The 26447-nt window shown below is 45.8% G+C and overlaps 1 protein-coding gene across 3 annotated transcripts in view; it reads left to right on the top strand.

Moving 5' to 3' along the window:
* The window catches only part of LOC139771162 (uncharacterized), a 162788-nt gene that overhangs the window by 115228 nt on the left and 21113 nt on the right, over positions 1 to 26447 (top strand). The window contains exons 1-2 of one of the 3 annotated variants that reach the window (XM_071703715.1): positions 12228 to 12950; positions 19898 to 20322. The exons of the other annotated variants lie outside the window; for them this stretch is intronic. Coding sequence (XP_071559816.1) covers positions 20232 to 20322 — 91 coding nt within the window. The 5' untranslated portion in view covers positions 12228 to 12950; positions 19898 to 20231. Of the gene's footprint in view, positions 1 to 12227; positions 12951 to 19897; positions 20323 to 26447 lie in introns of those variants that run through there. 3 annotated transcript variants of the gene reach the window in all.

Raw genomic sequence — 26447 nt, 5'->3', positions numbered from 1 at the left:
AACGATACAGCGTGGGTGGTGCTCTCTTACAGCAATTTCCTTTTTATTATCCCCTCTAGTTTTTTTTTTAAACGTTGCATAAATGAGCGATATGCGACCGCAGTAAAATTTTTCATAATAGATTCCGTCAGCGACAACACAATCGGCCTATTGTGAGGAATCTATAAATACGACAGCGTTGAAAACAACATGAAACGTAGGCACGTTAACATCACATTAATTTAAATTGTTTATCGGCGACCGCACCTTCTGCACGTCGAGACATCGTTTGAGAATATCCGACGGAAAATACGTAAATCTGTCTAGATGTTATTATAATTTGTCTTCTCTTCTTATAATTCGCATTTTTCTTTGAGACTGCATCGAGATTCGTGCAAGGGCAATTATGCAAATTAAAAGACGATTTTTGAAGTATATTACGATGCAATTTTTTAAGAAAGGACAGTACAGAAATAAAATTGCTATTTCATACCACCTGACACGCCACAACAACAGCTTGTTCAGCCAACCATCGCGGTGGTCGTTGCGTTCTCCTCACAGCGCCTGATTCGCAACGGTGAGATAGCCGCATTCGACTCTTTCGACAATGTATCGACAACAGTCGCAGCCATTGGCAGCTGGCCAATTGCTACGACGCCAGCTGCTAGCTATGGAGTGGTCTTATCGCGATAGCGAAGAATTAGTGCCGCGTTTCGTAGCCGCGGTAAATAACCCGTTCGTTAACGTCGCGCGCGCGATGCTCGCGTTTCCTTCCCGCCGATGGCATCGGGGAAGAAAAATCGCGTGCCAGGCGCATTCTGATCGGTCTGAGAATGCGCCCGTTCGCGAGGTGTTCCCCATTAAATTAGGTCACGCCGCGCCGACGGCTGGCGCTTCTAATTAAGCGAAATGTGGTCTACGTGACTCGTCGACGGCCGATACGCGAAATTCGGTCGCTCGTCACGATCTATGAAACCGGCCGGATTGTATCAATAGCTTTGAAACGGGGACAATCGTGGTATCATTCCGAGGAAATAGAGACGAGAGAGAACGAATTCTGCGAAACGGAAACATTTGGTCTTCAGTTGAGATTAAACGAACGGAGATATCGAGATTTGTCTGCCAAATTTTGACAATCTTCTTAAGTAATTTTCGTAATTTTTATACAGCTTTATCTTTCTCAAGAAAATTTATGGATATAGAATATAGATATAGGCGCTAAACGAGTATGTATCATCGAGTATTTTACCATCCACATCTAATTAAATCGATCGATCTTCTTGTCATAATGCCTCTTGCATCAACGTCGTTTTAACTCTTTATTGGTTAGTAATCTTGTCACGTCCCCATAAACATCTTTTATCTTAAACACACTAATATTTCAAATGCGTCTCAAACTGCCACGATAATGTTCTTAATAAGATCAATTAATTAATGAGATGTCATATTTCGCATACCTCCGCTAACGATCATAGGAACTCGCGGAATGCCGACTGGACTCTATTCAATCATCGTCGCGGTATCGATTACGTGACCAATGGAATTTTCTCCGTCGATGAAGATCCACCGGTTGCCTGCTCCGATGCGTAGAAAAAGCGGAAATGTAATGGAGCGAAAATTAGAGGCGCAGGAAGAGAGAAGATACATATGTGTTTCTTTACAAGAAAATATACTTTTAAAAGGAAGTAAATTAGGATACGTTCGTAAGACAAAATTAACGATTTTTTTTACAAAATATTTGTCGACTCACGACTGTAAAACTGGCCGCTTAATATTTTATATCTACATCTTCCAGTCTAGTCTCTGCATTAATTTTTGTTGTAATTAATTACTTAGCTAATTTTTTCATACAAAAATTTAGATCTTAATCATGATCTCGCTTGAGATCGCGCGTGGGATCAACGTTTAACGTCCGTCTCTCGATCGTGCGAAAGAAAGTGGGAAGAATAATGGAAGGCGTCGATAATAAGTTCGTTCGACACGCCGTCGAATTAACGATCGACAAGGCGGTGATTCCTTTGGGATCGCGTTACTTCACGAAAAAGCCCGCGTCGCACCGCAGCTGTCCGCCCGTCTGTCTGTCCGCGGTGTGCTGCTTTATACCTTGTCCCGCTTATTCTCGTATTCCTCCTCGCTCTCGACGCTTCATCGCGAGAGTTCCCTTAATCACTGCCCTCTCATTAGTAGGCGTCAAAGGCACCGACGACGCGGCGTTCAAGAGAAAGGGAGCTCAAGTCGCCTTTCTTCGCGATTCCCTTTAAACTTCGATTCTGCCTTTTTCTGTTGGCGATCGGGGCCCCGTGAAACCGTGCGGCAGGCGGGCCGCGCTGAAAGAATGATCTCTTCGGACTTAATGAAGCGTAGGAGCCGCGCGAAAAGTCCCGAAGAGAGCGCAAGAGCGCGCGCGATAAAAAGGTGCACAGTCCCGATGTTACGCCTGTAACATTTTGTGCTCCACGGTCTCGTACCGCCGTCGTCGACTAAGCGGAATGTAAACCGGAAGTCCTCAAACAGACAAATTTGTTTTCTACGGAATATATATATGTATTTTTTATATAAAATTTCTTGTGTAAAATGTATGTAATTTTTTAAAAATAAATAAATATATTCATATAGATCTGAAATTGCGCGAAACGTTTAATAATGTTATCGGGATCGCTGTAATTGCGTCGCGTGTAAGGGTGCACAATTTTAAACGCATTTCCGGAGATCCGCCACAATAGCGCCGCTATTTTCCCCTCGGTCGCCCACGCGGTTACGCCCTGCTTTACGATTTGGCTCGTCGCGAGTCAGGCGAGTTCGCGAATTCTGGGTTGGGACGAGTAGCGTCTTCGAATAGTCACAAAGAGAAAATAAACTTCCGTCACTCTCTCTTCCCTCCCTGCCTGCCCGCCGCTCCTCTCCCTACTCCCGCGGATTATGTGGCCTACTGTACAGAGTTAGGAATCTATTCCGAGAGCTATCCCAAGTCCGTCTACGCGACCGATGCGCGCGCGCGAACACCGCCGTCTTATTAATGCAACGGCGCTTCTCTCCGCTCTTCCGCGAGTGTATAGTATACTTCTGACGATCAACGGGGCTAACAGCTGCGCCCCGGAGAGACCGCTCCATAATAGAAGAACCATATAAACTCGGAGAACCGTCTCGATCTTCCGCATCTTCGAACTTCTTCTCTGTGTCGGCAAACTTTCCTAAAGGCGACAAGAGTAAACATTTAACATCGCTATGCATCCTTTCTAATAGAAATAATAAAATAAATAGACAAAAATACGAAAACATAACTCATGAAAGTTGAAGAAAAATTAGAAAACCCAGAATTCTTGTATAATACATTGTTTTTCAAATCAGTCGTGCAAATTTAGATTGCCTCTCAGAACGATGAAAAATCATCGAGATCATTACACCGAAAATCGCGAATGGTCTCGACGAGATCGAGTGAACCAGGAAAGAATTGGCTTTCGCAGTCGACGTGGTGAAAGCAAGAACGAGAGAATCTCAAAGGTAGCGTGCAAGAGAACGAGTTAGAAAGGGTGGACGACAGGGGGTAGCCGGTAACAAACGACTCGCAAATCCTCGCCGTCAATTTAATCTCGCCGCGAATCCCAGAGAAAATGTTAATAAGGACCTCGCTACCACCTCCGCCACCCTCTTCCGCCCGGCAACATCTCGCGGTACGCGTGTGCTAGCGCGCGTGCAACGACACTTTATTTTCGCGCAAAGATACCGCCGCCAGCCGGCCCCCGACCACGTGGAAATTGTGTGCAAAGCGAGCTGCGCCCGCCGTCCGTTTCTCTTTTCCCGCCTCTCGCCTCTTCCTCTGCCTCTTCTCTTCTGCTACCCCTTTCGGCCTTCCACCCTCGTAATTTATCGCGGTTATGCGGCGGACGCGCGCGGTGGAATCTGTACTACGGGGGATAAGAAGAGGAAGGAGGGGGAGAAAGAGAAGAAGAAGAGGAAGAGAAGAAGAAGAAGAAGAAGAGCGGTTGCCCGAGGGTCCGCAATACTATCGTTTCGCTTCGATCATCCGGCCTCCACCTTCGCCACTCTGCGAGCAGAAGCGATGCAATGAAGAGATCGCACGGTTCGATGCAAAGGAAGTGCACTCCGCACAATACATTGATTTTCGCGCTCGCCGTTCTAATGGCTTTCAGTGGCTCTCGGAGAGAAGCTGAAATGGAAACACGGAATAGTCCGGGGAATCTGATTCGGTGAAATGGAAAGAGAAAATTGCGCAAAAGGGAGGCTGGAGGAGATAGGAGTGAAGAAGCGAGAGAAATAAGGCGAACTTTGCTGAAAATATTTTTAGGAATAGTATGTTTCATTGTAATATAAGTATCTTATTGAGATACATAGACAGAAATTTTGGAAATTGAACGAATATTTTTTCATTGAAAGTAAGAAGATGCACACTGCTAATGGAATAATAAAAAAATTTATTTGAATTGAAATTTTAGCTTCCGAGTTAAAAATTAATATCTAAAATTATAATCTAAATTTAAATTTTACATATAACAATACGACATTCATTGCAAGAAACAGGGTAAAAGAAATGCATAATTCTTCACTACCAATCACGTTTATAAAACTGTCAAGAAAAGTTCGCATTGTGTCAAAAATATCAGTACCTAGTGTTCCTAGTTCCATTCAATTTGTTGATATTTCCCGAATTGTCAATGTTATCACGCGCGTACGTGATAACATTAGACAATTCGGGAAATATCAACAAATTAAATGGAACTAGGAACACTACTGATATTTTTGACACAATGCGAACGTTTCTTGGTAGTTTTATGAAAATATTAAATAAAGTTTTCATTTTCGAGTCCTTATAAAAGCCTGCGCGCTTATTTCATTGTTGCCTAACCCCCAACTTCTCTCTAAATATAGAGAGTTAGGCAAGATACTCTCGGTGGGTTGCCATCCCTGCTTCCAAGAGGTGGCGATCGAATAAAAACCGACAATTTTTGGTCGGTTGGATTTGAACTCGGATCCTCCGGCTCACTAGACCAGCGCACATCTCTCTGCGCCACGATCGCCACTCATTCTATTTCCCAATAATAAGTTAGATTATTTAACTGATGTAAATGCTCTTACACAGGCTAGTAAGAGTTAAATAATTATTTTGTACGAATAAATTAGCGCTATAGCCATCTTGTGCGCGAGCGTATCGTCCAACACGCGACAATAAATCCGACAGATAAATTTATTAACTGCCGCGCCGAACGCATTGTGGCAAAGATTATTCCGTCCAATTATCAAGGACTCGCTAAGTGTCCCGCGTAGGCGGGTGTAATTGGTTCGCGCTACGTTACCGGCACGGTTTTACGCCGTGACAACTCCCTGAAATGTGTTTTTAGCGGAGTGGATAACGCGCGGCAGGCAGTACGGAAGCGTTATAATATCGCGATGCCCGCGCAATCCGGTAAAATTTAATTGCCCAATAAAAAGATCGTCGATGCGGTTTATTGGAGACATCAGTTACACGGCGAGCTTTTATTGCACCGCTGTTACTCCGCGCGGTCGCGCACTCGCTTATCTTGCGTATTGAATGTCGAAATATATTGGCGGTAAATACGTTTTTTATCACGGCGGTATTTTAAGTGCCCTCTCCGCATAACATATTTCCGCCGCGGAGCCGCGGATGAAATCATTTTCTCGTCGCGATCGCGCGAGGCCGTACCTCCTAATGTCGCGCCGCATTCAACGACGCGCGTCGCGTCGCGTCGCGTCGTCTCGTGACGCCGACTCGAGTCACGCGTTTTAATTAGGGGAAATTTTTACAAGCTCGTACATTACGAGACTCTCCAAATTGTCGCGGCTGTCCGGCGCGCGGCGGAGACGTGCCGCGTTACACCCACAATTAACTGGCCATGTACCAGCCTTCCTGTTTGTCAGCCTCTTCAGCGCTTCCACGTGGTGCGACGGCCATCGATTCTTATCGTGCCCGTAGAAATCTGGCTCCGAATATCGGTCAAGTGCCGTAGAGGATACGCGTTTGGTGCGTGAGAAAAGGTTTCATTCAATCTTCTTCTCCGTTGCACAACTCTAACCGATTCACTCCGTTTGTTAAACAATATGCGAAACGGCACGTAAGAGAGAAAGTTCGCTCGCGTCTGAAATAATTTGCAAGAAAGTCGCGTTGCTTGTTTGTGAGATAATTTTATTACAATGTATAAACAGACATGAAACTGCTGTTTGACTGTCGAAAATTGAAGTTTAACGTATAAAAGGAAAGGAAATATTGCACGAGATAAGGATGACTAATTACAGCGCCGTACGGCTGATATGGAAACGTGCAAGCATTAATGTTAACGCTCTGTCACATAATCGTTATCATAATTAGTATTCGTAAATTAAGTATATAGAAGACGCGACCGTTAAACTTTGCGTCTTATTTTCGGAATATGTTAACTTAATGCTTCATCGCGGAATTTATCTCGCACTTAACGATGCCTGTCAATTTACGAGCGTCGCGTCGCGTCGTTTGGATTGCTTTTTCGACATCACTTGTGATTTTGGTAAACCTGTGAGACACACCGAACTCCGAGTCACAATGTGTATCAGAAATAACGAAAAAGATTATTTTAATAATTCGCGACACCGGATATTCGCGATAGTTCGAAATCAGCCTGTGGCGTTCCGGGTTTAACAATCGCCGCTGATGCAAACGAATGATCAGTTGTTGTTGTCTACCGTACTCCCACGTGAGAAATCACACCGGGGAAACATAACTATATTTATATAACACCGGCGCAACGACGTTGCCCGCGTGATAATGAAGCAGGAAGCGGTTTAGGGGAACGCGTGGGCTTTCGTCGATCAAGCCACGGCGCGGCGTAAACGTAAATGTTATTCCGTCTGAAATTCGCGAGCGTAAGTCTTTCGACGAGTGTCTCTCGAGGTGACATCGAGATTTCAGCGAGTGGCACTTAAGAATCGAAGCCAGACGCCGGATTATAGCGGACGACAAAACGAGAAGGTGGACGGAACATGCGACGCGCATCATTAGACATTAGTCACGGCGCGGTGTGTACACGTCGATAGGGCCCGCAAGCTCCGTGAGATCCGCCGATAGAAAGATACGATACGGTCAATCCGGCCGATTTGTCAACTCGACTCACCACAAGTCCTGATTCCTTAATCCAGCGCGGCGGAGCCCGATGCGGCGCGACGCGTCGGACGCGATCGGTCGACGCGGCTTTTTCTGACTCGCAGACGGAGATCGGCCCGACACGAACGATCAGGGAGAGGATGTGCATATATTAAGTACTCGCGATGATTTTTTAATAAAAGAAAAATCGGCTGCTTTACGTCGATACACAGCGGAAGGAGATAATCGATATTGGGCAACGGGGCGATCGAATATTCAATCGCGTCGCGATGTTCTCGGCAGAGATACGCAGGCGATATCCATATATAGCCCCTCGTTCGCGGAGATTCGATAAACATAAAAATCTAGCGTTTTATTGCGAAAGGTACAAATAAGATATCACCGTCATTCGTCGAAATTAGTAGGCGACGTAAACATCTTTATGAATATTCAATATGCCGCAATAATTTCGGAAATGCCGGACGTGCCACATATAGGGCCCCGTTCGATGGCGGGGGGAGGGAGGGAAATCGTCCCCCACAGAGTGTCGCTGGTCACGCGTGGCCCTCTGGCCGCGAGGCCAATGGGACCAAACGTGGGACGTGGGCGAAGCTCAGAGAGACGTTATTTCGGCAACCGTCGGACCCCGATTCGCTGCGTGGGCAGCTCTGTTCAGGAACAACCGAACGATTCCGAAACCAACTTTTCGACTTACAAAACACACATTGGTGGGCGAAATTGGGACCGATCGTAGACGGGGAGGGACGGAAGAGCACGACGTGTATTTTGACAATGTATATCCGCGTATTCGGAGTCTTGCTTCAATTCAGTATTATCATGTCTCGATCGCTTGGACGATCGTTTCCGGTTGCATCGCAACTCGAATGTTTTCTCTTTAAAGACAGCCAAATTGAAGTCCGTAAAGTTGTTTACACATAATCAAGCATTCTCTCTAACGAGCTGTCTGCTATCTATTTTATGCGAATATTTTACTTTAGTGAAATATGGGAGTGTAGAATTAGTTATTTAGGTAGAATAAAAATAATAGTTTTGAAATTAAAAAAAATAAATTATTGGACAAATTATGAATAGATTATATTAGATTTATTTACTATAATTCTATTTAGAATTTATATATATAATATTATCCAATATTAAATATGTAATTCTAAAAAGAATAATATTTAATACATGAAATCTAAAAAGATACACACACACATATATGACACATGAGTGCAGAAAAATTAGAGACCCAACGCGAAGAAAAGGAAGCTAACGTAACAGAAAAATATATTTAAAAATTTACAATTTAGTTTATAATATGACTTAATTTTGCATATTATCATTAACAAATTAGTGTACAAACCAAAGTTTAGTACACTTTTTCCTTTCATCGTCACGTATCTAAGATATTGTACAATTATTTCAACATCGAATCAGATTTATCGTTCTAACATTTTTCTTTATTACCTTTATGATTGATTCTTTCTCCGGTTGCAGTGGCGACATGTATTTCTGGCCGCAGCGGGATACTGATAATGAATACAGAAGCGAGACGTATCCATCATTTAAGTACCAGCCCTCATCACTCGCGCCACGACACGTTTAACCTTTTCGTCGGCAAACCGTTTGCATCGCTAACACGTGGAAACCGGATAAATACGCGACTTTTTCATTGACTTTTCGCCAAGCGTTCGCTACTGACGCGCGCACAAAACAAGAGTCGCCACTTAAAACGCTCCTCGCACAATGGAAGGGTTATTATATTAACCCTTAACGGTTTTCCACAACACGGTGTGTCGCGTAATTTATTCGGCACTCAATTGAATACGATTCTCATGGAATCTTTGGTCGTAGAAGAGACAGGTGATGATGAATTATGATGAATCAAATCATATGTCCTTGTGTACTTGATTTTATTTAATAAATTCTATTTAATCGCTTGTGCACGTTTATGAAAATTCTAAAATTTCTTTCTTACATCGTTCTTACTTTGTATAAGGAAAATTTAATTTAAAAACTACATGTAATCATTAATCAAAAGGATTATGCAATAATCTTATGCAAATTATTTTAAAAACAGCGAATAAAAACTGCTTTATTCGCTGCTTTTAAAATAATTTGCATAAGATTATTGCATAATCCTTTTAATTACATGTAGTTGTAAAAAATAAACATCTAATATAAAATTTTAAATGATTTAAATATTTTAGATAATAATGTACAATAAAAAGTGCGCTATTTAGCACATTTAGAATACAGTCTTATTTAATATAATATTACATAATATTTTATTATTAAATGTTTACAATAATCCAAGTTCTACCGCGACATACACAGCAAAATATACAAAACTTACAGATAACGTGTTAAAATATCAGATGATTTTGCAGCAGATTCCTGTATAGCAGAGCTTTCTCCGAATATTCTCGAGGCCAGTTGAGGCTAACTTTTCGCGCTTTCGCCCAAACAGCTGTCCGTTTAAGATTCCATCCGGCTTCCACGGAAATTTCAACTTCCTCGAGGGACACCCGATCATCAGGGTGACGATCAGGCAATCGTGTCACGTGCCGTATACTCCTTGCTTATCGTGTACCTTTTTCGTGTCCGCCAATGAATAATTACGTTGTGTCCGACGTCGTGCTCGCGCGATGAGTTGCCACGGACGCTCGACGACACTCGTATTTACGGGCCTTCGTTTACGAGCCGCTTTTAAAGCACCTGAGGCTTTTGCTTCCGGTTAAAAACTCTAGTAAGAGGTACTATTTATACGACCATTAGCGTACAATCTCCGTCTACGTTTCTATAAATACGCGGCATCGCGCGGTGCAGTAGACTCGTTTCGTCATCACTCGTCGGCGCGCGGCGACTCTCGTAAAATCCTCCTGACAGTAAAACCTGGCTCTCGTCTCGACAGCGTCTTCCTATTCGCTCTTTGCCGTGTCGTCGCGGGAAAGTCCATAACGCCGCGAACGACTTAAAATTCCACCGGTTTTTAATTCCGTTATTCCGCGCCAATCAAACGAAGTCGAAGACGGAGATTATGATGAAAGATAAAGACATGTCTTCGGACTTGCGTTGTACAAGCAAAGCCTAATTAAAAGGAAGTCCTTGACAAAAATGTTGTAGGTATGAGTGGATAAGAGGCTTAAATTCTTTTCATTGAGATGAAAAAGAGGAAGAGAGAAAGATAAAGAAGTGTCTAAAAGTGTTTTTTTTCTGGTTGACTTATGTTTTTTTAATTTAAGCAAATACAAATTTGTATCACTTATTTATCCTTATAATAAAGAAACATGAATTTTAAACTCTTATAACTCTTTTAAATAAATTTATAAAGTAATGTTTAACACAAAACATATTGTCGAAAACATATCTGCAAAGAATGTCTCGAGTTTTATTTCCTACGAGGAATGTAAATATGTATTCTGAAGAGTGTTAATAAGGCACGAGCTCCATAATGCAGCAATCCTGTACAGCGATCATCTCTCGAAGTCATCTCGCGTGCGAATGGCTAAGGGCGCGTGCCTGACCGGTTCCCTTTAAAACTCGCCTCTTCCACGAAAACTTCCACGGGACCATTAGTTCCGCGTCCCCGGTCAGTTGCGTCACGCGAAACTATAAAAGAATGATTTCGGAGCGAATCGCGCGCGGCGTCGTCAATCGCGGTTTACAGCCGGCTGGAGTCCGGTTTCGTGGTGTACGCGCGCGGCGCGCGTTCTCCGCGCGACATTAATCGCTGCGACACATCTCTCTCGTCACACTAATATCTAGCGTATCTTATCTAGCAGTTGTACCTATCTCGTATACCGTTACTCTCTTGCTTTTAACACCGTTAACGCCCACGCGTCGTCGCTGTCGTGCGTTTCCCTTAGCTTTTTCGCGAATCGGCAATCGAAAAATATTTTCCTGGGAAAAGCAAAGATCAAAATCTTCTATTTTTGAAGAAATTATTTATTTGTTACGTATATCTACCTGTTTTGTATACAATTAATATTCAACTAATTAATTAAAGATCTTTTGATTATGTTGTAGTTAATGTTGAATATTGTAGAAATATGAAAGAAGATTATTTAAAAGTAATATGGAACTTTAAATACATAAAGACATGTCAAGACGCCAACTAGATATTTTTATAAAGAATCTATCATAACGAATGACAAACAATACACATTTATTACGTATTTCCTCCAATGATTACGAAGCTAGCAGTCGATGTCGGCTAATAATAGCATCGTTATCGATTTGTACGCCTTGATTGCCGATACTTTCTCCGCGTTCAAAGTGCTAAGAACAACCTGCACAATTGATCCGCCTATCTGCCGTACAAATAGCCCGAATAAAAATCGGCGATTGTAAAGCACCGCGGTGCAGTCACGGCTCGTTATCAATCGTGCGTGGTAGACCATGCGAATTGACTCGGGGCACGCGCCTGGCCGGGGTCGTAGGCCGCCCCTACCTCCTCATCTCGCGCCCCCCCTTGTGCCCCTCATTTTCCTGCGCCTCGCGAACGAGTAACGTTCGCGAGAGAGATTGAGAAGGAGAGAGAGATCGAGGGAGGTGACCCCACTTCTATTCGGTGCCCGTAGCGGGGCCCGCGGACCCAGTCCTCCCACTCGGCGCTTCTACCCCCTTCCTCGCGGTACTCTCCTGTTCCCTCTCTCGCAAACATCTCCACCACTCTGACCCACGATCAACGGCGGTCCCCCTTGGCCCGCCTATGCGCCGCTACGCTCCCTTTGCGCGGGTTGCGACGGCAGGCCGACTGCATTTACAGTTTCTCTCTCTCTTTTGCTCTCTCCCGCTCGCTCACCCACTCTCATTCGCTTGCCCCCTCGCCCTCTTTTTGCGCTTTTTCTCTCACTCCGTCTAATTTTCTTCTCATTGTCTTCGTTGGTTCTCTCCTCTCCTTGCCTCCTTTCTCGTTCGCTCGCTCCCTTCTCCCCTTTCTCTCTCTCTCTCTCTCTCTTTCTGTTTTTCTCCCAACACCCGTGCGATGCGGCCCACACGCGCTCGCGAGTCCCGCGCGCGCTACACAACACACATGGCCGGTCGGCCACTCTTACTTGCGGAGTGTGCGGTCCTACCTCCTGCAGGGGACCGTGTCACGTGGCCCTCAGGCCGCAACGGCACGCAGCGCGCAGCACGGGCTGTGCTCTCTCGTGAGCCGCGCACACGACACCAGTCAGAGACGAACCGAGAGACCGGACCGACAGATCGCATTCTCTCTCCCAAGAAGCGCGTGTGGTGCTTTCTCCCTCCCTCTCTCTCTCCGATTCTTTCTCTCTTTCTCTCTCCCTTTCTGTCTTTCTTCCCTTCGCACTCTCTCCCTGTACTACAACTCTCTCCTCTCTTCCTCCCTTTCCGTCCCCCTGTTCTTCGGCTGCGTTACGCGCGCGACATATCACACCCTGAGACTACTCGCGCGCGCCCCCGCGTTGTCTCCACCATCTGACGTTCCCGCGGCCACGTGCCAATCCCCCAGTGTTGTGTGTTTACGCGCCGCCGCGAGCCACCGCGAGCCACCGCGAGCCGCCGCGGCGAACCGAGGGATCGTTGGAGCACATTGGAATATTTTTGTGACACCCTGACGTAGGTGTACACACTTTCGGTGATAGAAGATCGCAAATCTCGGTCGTGAAAAGTGCAATACATTGTCACGTTTGCTCCTCGGCAACATGCCGAGATGAGAACGGGCAGTAGTGTGAATCAGCTGTGTCGCCGTACAGTGCGCCGTCGCGTCGTGGTGAGATGTGCAATCGGTGCTGTGTGTCAGCGTGTTATCGGCGACGTTGTCACGGGTGCGGTGCAGCGGAGGCTGCGACGAGGCTCTCTCGTTAGGACGACCGACGCTCCGACTGGCCTTCACGGATGAAAATGAATGGTGTGCATTCTGCTCCACTCTACGCGACCGATCGATCGTCGTCGGCCTCTGTGAATGCGTCGCGCTCGTACGTTAACGCGTTAAATGTCCCTCTCAAGTGGGACTTGATGAAGATCAACGATCGTCGATAGCGGCATTGAAATCTGCCGCGGCATTCCGGATTGTGCTAGCGACAGTCGATATATTCGATTATTAAAAACGTCATTTAACCGCGGATCGATATTAATTTTGTAAACATATTCTTGGTAATAGAGAGGTATAGAGAGCCATGTGTCGCTGTCATTGCCGCAAAGGATGCTCGTAAATAATTAACGTACCAACCAGCATCGCTAATGGCGAAGAATATCACTTTGGGACTATTTGCAATACCGTCTTTCAGATACGGTAAACGTATCTCAGTTATATAGATACATTCACCGTCTAAATCCACGTTATCGGTCGAAAGGCGAAACTGCGCATGCATATCGTTCACCGTAACGCTATTCCGGCTATTCAGATAACGTCCGATATTATTTTTGAAAAAATAAGGTTCACGATTAGCGTCGACGTCATGATTACCGTAACGAAATCCCTAATGAATGAATTTATACCGTGAACGTATCTGAATAATTCAGATATGTTTACCGTCTGAAAGAGGGTATTGCAAAACCTCCCTATTGACTACCGTCAATCTCTCATTATGAATGAAAAAAAGAACGGCGCCTAGCAGATCGTGAAGTGCAAATCGAGCGTGGCATCGCGCCTCTCGCCTTGCGAACGCCTCTAGCCCATTGAGAATTTATAGACTTGCCAAGATCGTTGACGGCTTTGGTCTTTGTGAAGATGACAGCGGTGGCAACGTGCCGTCGGATGTCGGACACGCCAGGTGTGCTAATTGTATCCGAACAGTGACAGCGGGTCTCTCGCTAGCGTTCCTAGAATCCGGAGGTAGAGTCGCCCGCTGGGGAAAATTGCATTCGGTCGTGATAAATTATTATCGCAACGGCACGTAATAAAAAAAAGCGAGGAAACCTAACGCCGAGACGTGGCCGCGTTTAAAGTCGGCGAACATTTTTACGGGCGTCGGCTCCGTTGGCCGCTGCGCCAAAAAGGTGCCAGCAATAAAAAGCGCGTATTAAAGCTTAGCCCGTGTCCGCGTTTGAGACTCGTTAAAGAGGCACGAAGCGTAAACTCTTCCCACCTTGACGGTCAACACGCAGGCCAGATAAAATCGGACCGGAGCGTTAGTGGGCCCGCAGCGCGAGCGCTCGGACCCCGGATTTGCGTCTCCGCGAGCCAATGATGGACTAATGGGCCGCGATAATTACACGGTGTTCACGTCGAAGCGCGACGTTTTTAGTGACGTTTCTCTTTTTTCCTCTCCTCCTTTCCCTCTCTTTTTTTCTCTTATCCGGGCGTCGCGCTGCTGACTGAGAACATGGCGCGCATTTAATGAAGCGATTCCTATCGGCACCGGTCGAATCTGATAATTAAATCAAGCGCCGGGCCGCGACGTCGGATATTAATTGAATCGCGGATTCGATCTACCTCGTTTCGCAAACACGTCCGGCAGGCTGGGGCTCGTTCGCGACGGCTCACGATGATCCGGTGCGCGTTTCTCCGTCGCGAGATCGCACCGCCGATTGCGGTCGATTTGGTCACTCGTACCTTCCCTCGCCGCGATATGCTCTGGGCCCTTGAACAAGAGCGGCCCCCCCGTCTTTCGATCTGCGCCGGGGCGTATTAACGGTCTTGTTCGGATAATGGACAAGATTCAATAGTCTCCATGACTCTGTTCTCCATTCGGTAAATTAATAGCCGCGATATGATCGTGCGCCAGTCGTCGTATTCGGGATTGTCAGTCATTCGCGAAAGCGAGAGTATCAGGGAAAGCAGGGAACATAACGCCATTACGTTGAAAATATTTTTTTCATCGGGTTACTCGAATCGTAGGTTAAAGAATCTTGAATTCCGATACGTTGCATAAAAGGTATAATTTTATACGATTAAACGTCATTTTCGTTATTATTTCCTGAATACATATTTTCCCGAATAACATCGATTCGCCAACATTTTATTTCATCGCTCGCCGTTGATTAGATCGTTACGGGATATTTATTAGAACGTTGGGCGCTTGCTAATGTCGGTCGAACTCTGCCACTAACGTTACTCGTAACGTAACTCAAGTGAATTTAATTACTCGCGCGCCCGTGTCCGATGATACAACCGATGTATCGTTCCTCGTATTAGTTAGCAGATAGTAAAGCAGTAAGAGAGATGAACCGTGATAACCATTTAAATCCGTGTTATTCAATTTCTAACGCCGTACGTCTTGTTTAACGCTTACCGATCGTTCAGGGGAACTTAGTCTCCTCCTCGATGTTAATTCTCTCCGGTAATTCTCTTTAAATAGTGTGTCCATTGAAAATCAGAAGGATTAAGATAAATTATGTTAAATAATATGCAGTGATTAATCCGTTAATAGATCCGCTGAATTGTATGGATAATTATACAGTAAAAGTTAAAAAACGAAAGTTTATCGCAGACTATGATCATTGATAATCAGAAGGATTAAGATGAATTATGTTAAATAATATGCAGTGATTAATCCGTTAATAGATCCGCCGAATTGCATGGATAAATATACAGTAAAAGTTAAAAAACGAAAGTTTATCGCAGACTATGATCATTGATTTAAGAAGAAAAAAATATACAAGACAGAGATGTCACGCTTCGTTTGACAAATCGAGCTAAATTCCCGGAGCGGCGTAATGTTTCTTAATTAATTCGGAGCATTACATCGTTTATCGGAAAATTCCGAACGTATTAATCGCCAATTAATGTCCCGTCGTAAAAAGATATTGCTGAATGGTTGCGCGGTATCGATATAAAATCGACGTCGACGTCGACAGTTAAAGTATCACAAATCGTGATTCGGCTTCGCCGGCACTCTGGGGCCCGCGTCTCGCCTCGCGCGAATAAATTCATACCGAGAGGGGCCGTATAGTGAAAGATCATGAAGATCGGCGCGAGCAGATAAGAATCGACGGTACTCCGGGGGCTGATGGGTCCGTGACGACGAAAAGACTCTTTGGAAATGCGTGTCGAGGCCGCCGCCTCGTGGGAGGGGCCCGACTATTTCTCTCTCCGGCGCAGGGGGTCCGTTCCCTGATTTCTCTTTCGCAACCCTCTTCATGGGGCCGTAACCAACATACCGCGGCCGCTTGTTTATCGGAAAGCGCTCCGAGTCGTCGTACAATAAAAACGTCCCGTAAATTAGCGCCCGGTGACTGTCACGTCGCTCGAGAGCCGCCTTCGTCTGCGGTTGAAATTAATGCGCGCGAATAACACTAAAGATATTGACGATTTAATACTATTATCTGTACTCACGCGGCCTGACGTATCTTCTTAATTTAGATTGCCAATAACCATTTAAAAGTTGGCAAATTTTATTACAATCATACTCGCTTGTTTTTTTTTTATATTTTTGAGCTTACCTTTATCATTAATTTGCTTTCTCAATCTTAAATCTTATTCATTTTTACTTATTTTATTCGAGTTGTGTTATTTTTTCTTTTTATATTAGACTGACGATGGTTGGTTTGATAGTTGGTAAATTTTATTAAAATCATATTTTACATTTGCTTGCTTTGTTTATATTCTTGAATATTTCTTTATTGTTAATTTGCTTTTTTACAATTTTTAGATCTTTATTTTTGCTTATTTTGTTTGAATTGTTATTATCTTTTTATTAATCGCGCTTATTAGCTTCTATCTTATTTCACAAATGAAAAAAGTCTTTTCCCATTAGCTGGAAAACGTAAAGAAACGGTATATCCCTCTCGGTATTCGTTTTTCCCTCGCTAGAGAGATATGTAGCTAAATATCCGGCGACGGTATGAAAATAAAAACTAATAGAACGCGCGGGGTTAAACGAGGTTCGCCGCGGCGGCAAGATACGCTCCTCATCTAGATCTGCCACGTTAATTTCGTAACTTGATACGTCATTAAAGTAACAAATTGCGCTATTAACCTGGCCACGGTTAATTAGGCGAGGCGTTATAAATGGCAGAAAAGTTCCGCGAATTAATCAATGCTCGATAGGGTCCGATCGCGCGCGCTTCTTCCGCCCTATCGTTCTCCGCTTCTTCTTCTTCTTCTTCTTCTTCGTGCCTCCGTCCGTCCCTTAATAACCATAAACGCAATAAGTAGGTTGAAAATGGAGATGAAATAATTTCGTGGACCGACCCGCGGGAGTGTAACATTAACGAACGGCCGGCGGCAACGGGCGCATTATGATAGTAATTACGCTAATTACACGGCGTGTACCACTTGGCTAAGGTAAAGATAGTCCGATAAACTTGATTATAATGACATAATTCCGCCATAGAACGAGTTAATTCGACGATATTGTGATGATTTTAGCAGCTCTATACGACGGGCGAGGAAATTTTTCGGCAATCTCGGTAATATTGCGGAAAGTGATGACCACTAATTTTTGTATCTTAAAAGAAATCGGCGAATCCGTCGACGAAGGAAATAATTCGTTTCACTCGATCTTCTTTAGATATCGAGTAATTTTTTCAATTACAACCGAGTATTTTTTTTAAACATTACATCGGTCCCACGTACGGACAACCTTTTTTCCCCGAATATTAAATCTCTTTTCTTTTTTAAAGCAGTCGTTCGAATTAATTGCTGGTACCGTAATTAAGAAGAATTTTACATAATGATCGAATAGTATGGGTGTAACGGTGCACAGAGGAATACACGCGTGGGCGGTTATTTAGTGTGTGGACAGTGCGGAGCCGTCTTTAATAATTTCGGCGTCAATTAAATGCCGATGCGTGGGTGCCGGGGACCAAGTCCATGCCGGAGGATTCGACTTCGTTTTGTCAACTTTCACTGCGGATCCTCCACCACCGCGCGGTCTTCCTCCGGCCGCATCTTTATGACCTCCTCCGTTACGCTAGTCGTTAAACGACGACGCGACGACCGTCGTGTGCATCCAGTGGCAAAATTAAATTTCACCTCGCGCATCAATACCCGTGTTAATCGCTTAATAATTCCTCGCGCGGCCCGATATCAATTTGTTGATCGGGGGAATTACATCGAAAGTTCAGTATTTGCCGTGGATTACACGATACAATTCCCGCAGTTTACTGATCAATATCGGTAATGGCGAATCTTCACGGCGGAGATTTCACTTATCGGAGAGACGTATCGGCGCGACGCGCAACGTGTTTAAAACCGGCAATGAACGGCCGAGGGGGGGTGGCCAAGTCAGAAATATTCAAAAACTTATTCACCGGCGGTGAAATATTTTTTGTCTCGCTTTCACCTCTCTCGATTTTTCTCAATGAGGAGCCGTGCAGCGTCGAACGCTGCCTCTCACGTTTTCGAAAGTTACGCGGCGCCCGCCCGCCTGTCCACCGGTCCGCCGGTCCGCTCCGGCTCTTTTCACGTTGCCGGTAATTTTACCGTAATTTACGACGGCGGAATGAATCCTCGCCCACGCGCCGAACAAGGAGAGAACACGACACAACGAGTTCGCGGCGCGGCCGCGTCGCCTCGATTCTATTAATTCGATACGATTAGGCCGTACGACTGCCCACGATTCTTCGCGCTAATTGCCCCGAGGGGGGCTCTACCCCGATGAGAAGTGGTAGGGGTTATCATGGGGATTAATTAAATTGAATCAAGCTTAATTAGCCGTGACCGCTCGTGGTTCATCGAGGTGCGAGGAGGATCGCCTGGGGCGCACTAAAATGACAAACGGGACGAAAAGTTCGACGATGAATTGAATATTTTCCACGCCATTAATCCTCCTGCGTGAGGAGAAACACGCTTAGTTGAGGGGACGAACGTTATCTGAATAATACACGTAAACTAAATTAACAGACAATTTTTTACTTATAATTAGAAAATATGGACTAGAATTTAATTAGGACGAGATCTAAATCTCGTTTTAAAATTAGCACAGTCAACTTTATAAAGTTATCTAATTAAAGTAAAATCTAAAGGGTTGCTAGTCAATCTGATACTCTCATATAATACGTAATGACACCAATTAATGACGACTCAATCTTTTTTAACTGACTTATTCGCGCTCGTGTCATCACGCGCGAGGATGCAGATCTCTCAGCTGTGATTCATATAAATTATGAAAGGCGGACGCTCGCGTAACAAGCAATACGAGGAGTTAACAAACGTGCGGCGTGTCGTTCATTTAGCGTGACAATTATATCGGTAGCGCGCGACCCATACACGCGTGTCGCGAGTCGAGTACTGTCCATGAAAAATGTTCGTTTAATGTCATGCGGGGCATGGCCGCATTATCATAATTCGTTTCCCCGAATCGTAATATCGAAGCGATATATGCAAATGAAGTGATCTAACTGATAAAAAATAAATATGTGTCGCGCCACGTCAACGTTGCGGTCCGCGAGACACTCGCGCGCGTGTAACCGCTGACGCATTAAACGGCGATCAACGGATCAAACGTGAAATCAGTTCTCGAGAGCATTGTGTATCCGAGGCCTCTCGTCGGGGAGAAAACGCGCGTGAAATTCGGACCGCGCGCGCGGTACGAGGCGCAATTGAGACACGAGAACGTGGGTGAAAGCGTTACGTCACGAGGGGCGATTGTTTAAAAATACGCGGGATTAATTAACGACTGACTAAGCCGCTGCTGTAAATCCCGATTGCCGCGGTAGGTTCCAAAGCGCACCGTGCAATTTCACAGAGGCCGGACCGACGGAAAATATTGATCCTGTAAAAGTTAACGGGCGTTGCGAGGCGTTGAATTGAAATTAAAAAATGACGTTTCTCTATCGTGCGAAAATTGTAGATTACATTCTGGTTACCTTATTGTCAAACGCCTCGCGATGTTCGGAGTGTCGATCGTTGAACGAATCGGTGGTTCCTTCTCGCTCGACACTCAGCCGGCACGAATCGTCGACTTGCAGGGTCCGATAAAAGGAGCATCGTTCATCGTTCCGAGGGATGGACCGAAAATAAACTATTTCTCGTCAACTACATTGCGAGACAATTCGTTAACCAATCCGCGAGTCTCGTAATAAAAGCGCGACCCTAAAAAAAAGGAGTCAGCGCGTCATCGTTCCCCCGTCTCATTTCTTGCTGGAGAAGTGTGTTTCGCGGAAAATGTGGGACGAGGGTGTCCCACAAAATGACTCGCACGGTCAGCGCGTGAGGTGTTAAACGCAGTAATATATGTTCCGCCGCGCATGATAAGACGGAAATATAATTTATTGTGCGCGCATCATCACGTATACGAGCGCCATGGTTACCTTGGACACCGAGCAGAAGCCCGAGAGGCAACACTGCGGCCGACGTATGTGCGCCATTTGCAGACGCATCAAACGAGATAAAGGTAATGAATGACACGATTTTTATCTTAATGCCGCATCATGTCGCGAGCGTTTAACGCAGCGGCTTTGCAAAGTGATAGCGCTCTAGATGCGTATTTCGCCTTTTTTTCACTTCCCTCTTGTCCCTCTTCTACGCGTGGTGACGCGCGTAATTAGGACAGGCCCGTGAGGGCAATTCGCGGGGCAGGAAATAAAAGCTGAGCCAAATGATACCTTTCGAGTGCGCATGGCGTTTTAAAAACGGCCCTCGTTATCCGCCTGACCCGTTAACATCGACAACAACTCGACGGACAATTCCGCGCTCGTTCCGCGCGGAATTTTAAGAGCCGTTATTAAGGCGGTTAATTATTTTTTTTTTGCCTTGCGCAATAATTCATAGCGCGCGTTGCATAAAGGCGGGCAGCGCCGGACAGGGAGAGGGAATGAAACGCGCGACAGAACGTTTTACGCAATTTATGTAACGAAGGGGACCCCTTTCTCCTCCCTCTCTCTCTTCTCTCCCCGATCTTCGGTTATTACTTTCCGCGTCGAATCGTGCGTTCACCTGTCACCACTCGCGGTATAATTGCGCGCGATGAACGCGCGTTCCGTGAAATACGCTCGGCAAAAATATCAGGCTTGGGCGGCATCCGAGGAATCCACGAATCAACAACCGACGACGTCTTCGCGATTTCTTGCTACACATCTTTATGTACAAAAAGTCTTCCATCATTTTCACATCAACAATCTGCGTAAAACGCTTGTATAAAACCGCAGAGTGCTGTTATTATGCAAAAATGTAAAGTGTATCAACGGTCGGAGGAATTAATTAGGTCCTGTCAGAGCGAGGCGACTGTTATTATCATTATTATTATTATCGCGTTTAATGCGTTCGCTACAGTTTTTTCCTCTCGCTTCGCCGTTTCCAAAAGGGAAATCGGGAAGAGGAGACGACAGGACGCTTACATCGACTTACATACATTACGGAGTTACAAATGTGTACCACGCAGTGGTTCGAAACTGGTTCGTCCTCCTTCGCCGTCCCTCTCTCCTCGCCGTCGCGCGCGTACGTCCTTGTTGTTTCATGCAAATCGCTCGTTAGTCGAAACACCTGAAATTCCCGTGTGGGACGTGTACATTGTCTCTCTTTCTCTCTCTCTCTCTCTTGACGCGCACTCCGGGCCCCATGGATTATTCATCCCCGTGGCGTATTCGTGTTAAGGTGACAGACTGACTGACGGACTGACGGAGGAAGGAAGCGAAGGTACGAAGGAAGGTACCCTCTTGCGCCTCGGGGTAATGGCTGTCCGTCTTGTTCGATCTGTCAGTGCGAGAGGATCTCCCGGCGGATAGAACGTTGAAAATTCGATCCTGCAGTTATAATTATTTCCCCCTGAGAAATAAATTCTACTTCTATTATAGAAGGCGAATTAACGGAGCCAATTCATTTTACATCAATTTTTTTAATGCACATTTTCCGATATACTTTCTATATATTCTAAAAGTTAATGCGTCGATTAAATGTTTTATTAAAAAGTGATCGTATAATTAAATTACCAGTACTAATCGTTGAAACGTTCAGTCAGTTCTCGATCTCAGATAGAGCAAAAGCAGTCGCGCGAGTGAAGTCAGTTAAAACCTTTCCGCGGCATTCGCGCCGAGGAAGGATCCCTCGAAGGCGTGAAAGGGCGCTTACGAAATCGTGCAGGCGCGGGTATGAATGAAGGAACGGCCGCGCGCGCGGCTTCATTCATCCGCGACGCGCACGCAACCGCGTAATCGTCAGTCAAATAGGCGAGAGCGAACGCGTTCGATTTCACGAACAACCTTGCTCTATGCCTAGGCAGTTATGGCAGGCGGGCGACTAGGCCGGGAGGTCTCTCGATTATGATAAAGCGCGTGGGCTCGCCCACGCTCGCCCTTCGCTCGTTCATTCATAAAGTCAACTCTCACCGCTCGTGCGCGAGCGTGTGTCTTTCGGTGGCTCTCGCGCTACACCTCATTGCTCGATCAGGCGTGTCGTTCCCCCCTGAATGGTACCGTTTCATCCGTTCAAGATCCGGTCGAAATCCGTCTAGAGAACCGCGTCGCGGTTAAAGAGAAGATACAAAGCACTTTTGGAAATTTCCTTTGACGATTAATAAAGAATTAGATGAACATCGTCTCGAATATTTGCGAGATTTCGATAAGAATGCGTCATGTCTAATCAAAGGTCTATCATGTTGATATATGATAAACAATGCAGATCTGACAGAATTGAATTTCGCTCCTCCCTCGCGGCTCACTCGATTTCTCCGGAGGAGGCGCCGTTTCTTTGAGAAATGTTCTCCAAGATGAAGCAAGCGACCGATCGCGTTAACGTATGGGTTCCTTTACACATGGGCCCCACGGCGCGGCGCGGCGCGGCGGCGGCGGCGTTACACTCCAAGTCGATTGCAGGTTTCCAAAGTGGTCTCGGAATCGGCGCGCGATTATGCGACCGGTCTATTTCTAGAAACACGCCGCCGACATACATACTAATTATTTTTTATCATGCCGCTTGTCTTTGGCGAAGCGGCTGAAATAAGAAGCCAAGATAATACAGAGCCGCAGAAGAAGTATCTCGTACGTACCAACTCTCGAGGATATCGCAACCGGGTCTCTCTACAAAAGACAGAGAGAGAGAGAGAGAGAAACGGGGTTCACAGGGGGATCCTATCCGATACCTACGATCCGGATAACGCAATCGGGTTTTCAGCGTACAGGAGGGGGCGGAACGAGGGGAAGGTGACGGGGATCATCGCCGGAGATGCGCGGAGGAGGGGGAGAAACGAAGAGGGACGGCGCGAATCGGAGGGAAGAAGCGTGTCCTGATATCTCGCGAGCGCGAGCGAGACCCGCAGAGAGGCGGAGAAACAATTGGCATTCTGCACGCACGTCCGATCGAGGGACGAAGGGACGAGGACAGGGTGGCGACGATGACACGGGGGGGAGCGGGGTGGATGCACGGTGGCATGCACCTGTGCATTGCCGCCATATACGACGCGGAGTTATGGCGTTTTTCTCCACGTACGGTCGCCGTACAATATGTGCGCTACGTACCTACGTACGTATACGATCGTATCTCAACCGGCGAAACCAACTCCATTTCTGGAACGGTTCGCGTCCGTTCGTCCGTCCGTCCGTCCATCCGTCCCGTCTATCCGTTCGTTCGTACCGTCTTGCGAGTGAGCCTGAGCGAGCGCGATCTCAGACCGCCCCGAGAGATAAATTAATTGTCCGCGAAGCGTGTGCGTAACAGCGCGCTCGCGCTCACGCATGCACGCACGCACGCTCGCGCATCGCGCGCGGAGAAAAACGGCAACGCGAAGACGGAAGACGCGCTCGTGTTTATTAGACACGCTAGATGAGCTCGCTCAACGCCGTTTTTCCGCCAGCAACGACTCGCTTTCCGCGGAAACGGGGTCTCTCTCCTTCTCTCAGTCCTCACCGAAGAGCTGCCACTTTTTCGTGGGAAAAGGCACGAAGACGAACGCACTGTTCGATCCTTGTTAATGTGTTTTCAGTGATAAACGCGGAACGCTCATTGGAAATTAGTTGTAAACAAGATTGGAAAGCAAACGTGATGTAATGGGAAGATCTAATAATGTGTAAACCTCCATTTGGACGCATTTGTTAGAGAATGATTTATTAAGTCAAAAAATTATTGTGTATTTCTAACGTTTTCATCAATTTATGTCAATCTTTCCTAATCATTGTAACAGGAAATAATAAAAATATAGACTTAACGCTTTGCTTATTAACATAAATTACAATACTGTTATTTATTGAGGTCGAACCAATTTCGTTACTGACGCTTAAATCTAATTATAGTCATTGAGAGGTACACAAAAATACGCAGAAGCCGATAGTGTTAGTTCGAAGAAAATATTAGAGGTATTCCCTATCTTTTTCTCGCGTTCTCGTATTATTTATTTTTAAATGTCGGAAAATTGGAGCTCGCCAACGAATCAATTAAAAAGACACCGTTATTGGAGAGAGACGGCCACGTGTCCGCTGCCGTTTTACCAAAATGCCAGCCAGTCGGCGTGCTCGAGCAAAGTGTGTACCTACCTGGCGTGTGCCTCTTCTCTTCGCGGCGTAAAGTCGGAACGTAGTTGTGGGTGTAACCAGTTTCCCGTGGGCTTAGCTGTCAAGCCCACGTGGGCCGCCCACGCGGGGCCAGATATATTACTACGCCGCAAGAGAAAGAAGACGGCGCACGCGAGCGCGACGGGGCTGCGGGAGAGGGGGAGGGTGGAGGTCGAGGGGGGAAAGAGAGAGAGAGAGTGGCAACGGACCCTTCAGGAATGAGAGATGCGGCTTGCGACACAGGAAACAGTTTCACCTGGAGGGGCGTGCGGGCCCCTGCGCAGCATCCAGCACACGCCAGCAAACGTGAAACTAAACGCGCGCGGACGGACACGTGGGTGGGCGCGCGCGCGCGATGCATATCGCTTTCTTGACGACCCCGCGCTTTCCGCGACTTCGAAAGGCTTGGGTGATTATCAGCAAAGGCGGCGTCTTAGACTCCTGACACGCGACCGTCCGGAACAGTCGCTTACCTCGCGATATTCTATGACGCGATCCGCTCGAGGAGACGCATTCTCGTACCGCGACGATGTATTTGTAACGTTGCGAATTTGTCACGGACGATATATTTTATAAACATCTATTTAGGGAAAAAAAAGTTAGCGAGATCATAGAGTGCTTTGGAGAGCCGGGCATTTTTTCCCTTATTATGTCCGTTTACCTCTAATATTCGCAATTTTGCGCAGTCTGAAATTTAACACCTATTTACGGTTGTCCCGCCTTTTAAGGGATAATGACGATTGCGCGCGATTGACTCTCTCTTTCCGATCGGTCGGCATCGCGCGCCTGTTCCTGTAATAATCCTTTGCGAAATCGCGCGAGACAAAAACGTCACATATACACCGTGCGCGAGCTCGCGATGTGATACAGAGTAATACTCGCCAGCAATTTCTTGCAATTACTAATTAATATGCCTCGGGGGACCGACTTTCGCCGTAAGAAGCCGCGTCTTTCGCTGTGAACAGTGACAGGTGTTTATCACTCAAAAACGATTTATTTACCAGCACGATAGTTGAAACGCGACAAACGAACGCTTAAAACAACGCCGATGTCCATCTTTGTGTCAGTAAAGGCATTGTCAGTCGGCCCACATGTGATAATTATCGTAACATAAATATCGAGCAATTACTCTCGTTGATTTCTGGACTTCTCCTCCAATCGATTTGACATCCAACATTTAAAACGGTATGCAGTAGAAATCATAGAGCTTTTGTAACAACCAGGCAATATTATTCGAAATTCTTACTTGCGCTAATGAAGAAATTATCGTCATCAAAAATTTCAAGAAAAAAGAACGCCCTTAAGCTCGTTAACAAAAAGTGTTTGTTTTGCATATTTCATTTACAACTTCTCAAAAATATCTGTCCGGGACACATCCCGCACGTATAATGTTAGATGTGCAATGAAGATGAGGATCGTCGTGAAATATCGGACGTAACGGCGAAGTTTTACAAGCTCGAAGCACGATGCAACGCGCCAGACGTCCATTCGGCACCTCGTGCATCGTCGTCGTCGTCGTCTTCCAAGAAGAGCGAACTACCGGAAAAAAAGAAGCATGATATCAAGAAAGAAAAGTAAAAAGATTTGAACAGGAAAGAGACGAGAAGTAGATTATAAAACCGGCGCATTCGTGTTGAAAACGTTTCAATTTGCAGAACGTTTCAATATACCGGATATCTAATTTATTTAAGTAGATTTGACGCTCCAATTTTAATAAGATTTTATAAAGCGGATTTGCATCACTATCTAGACAAGCGCCTTACGCGAAATAACGCGAAGTAACTTCGTTAAGGTATAGCATAACTTTTTCATCAAATACAACGCAAATCTTCGCGGCGTCCATTTTTTTGCAAAAAGAGAAAATGCGAGAACATCGACGGTCGAGAAATGCGGCCGGACGTCGAGGAAACGGCGGAAGAAAAGAAAAAAGTAGGAGATGTCGCGGGAGGAGATCTCGAGCGGAAGGGATCCGAAAAACGCGAAAGAGGAAAAAGGGGAGACGAGCCTCTTGTCGATTGATATAACGCCCCGATTTGCG

This window comes from Temnothorax nylanderi, unplaced genomic scaffold (assembly GCF_030848795.1).
Source record: "Temnothorax nylanderi isolate EJ_2023f unplaced genomic scaffold, tnyl_v1.0 TNYL_tig0036_pilon, whole genome shotgun sequence".
NCBI classification, from domain to species: Eukaryota; Metazoa; Arthropoda; class Insecta; order Hymenoptera; family Formicidae; genus Temnothorax; species Temnothorax nylanderi.
The sequence above is the reverse complement of the archived record's forward strand: the minus strand, read 5'-3'. Positions and strand labels throughout refer to the sequence as shown.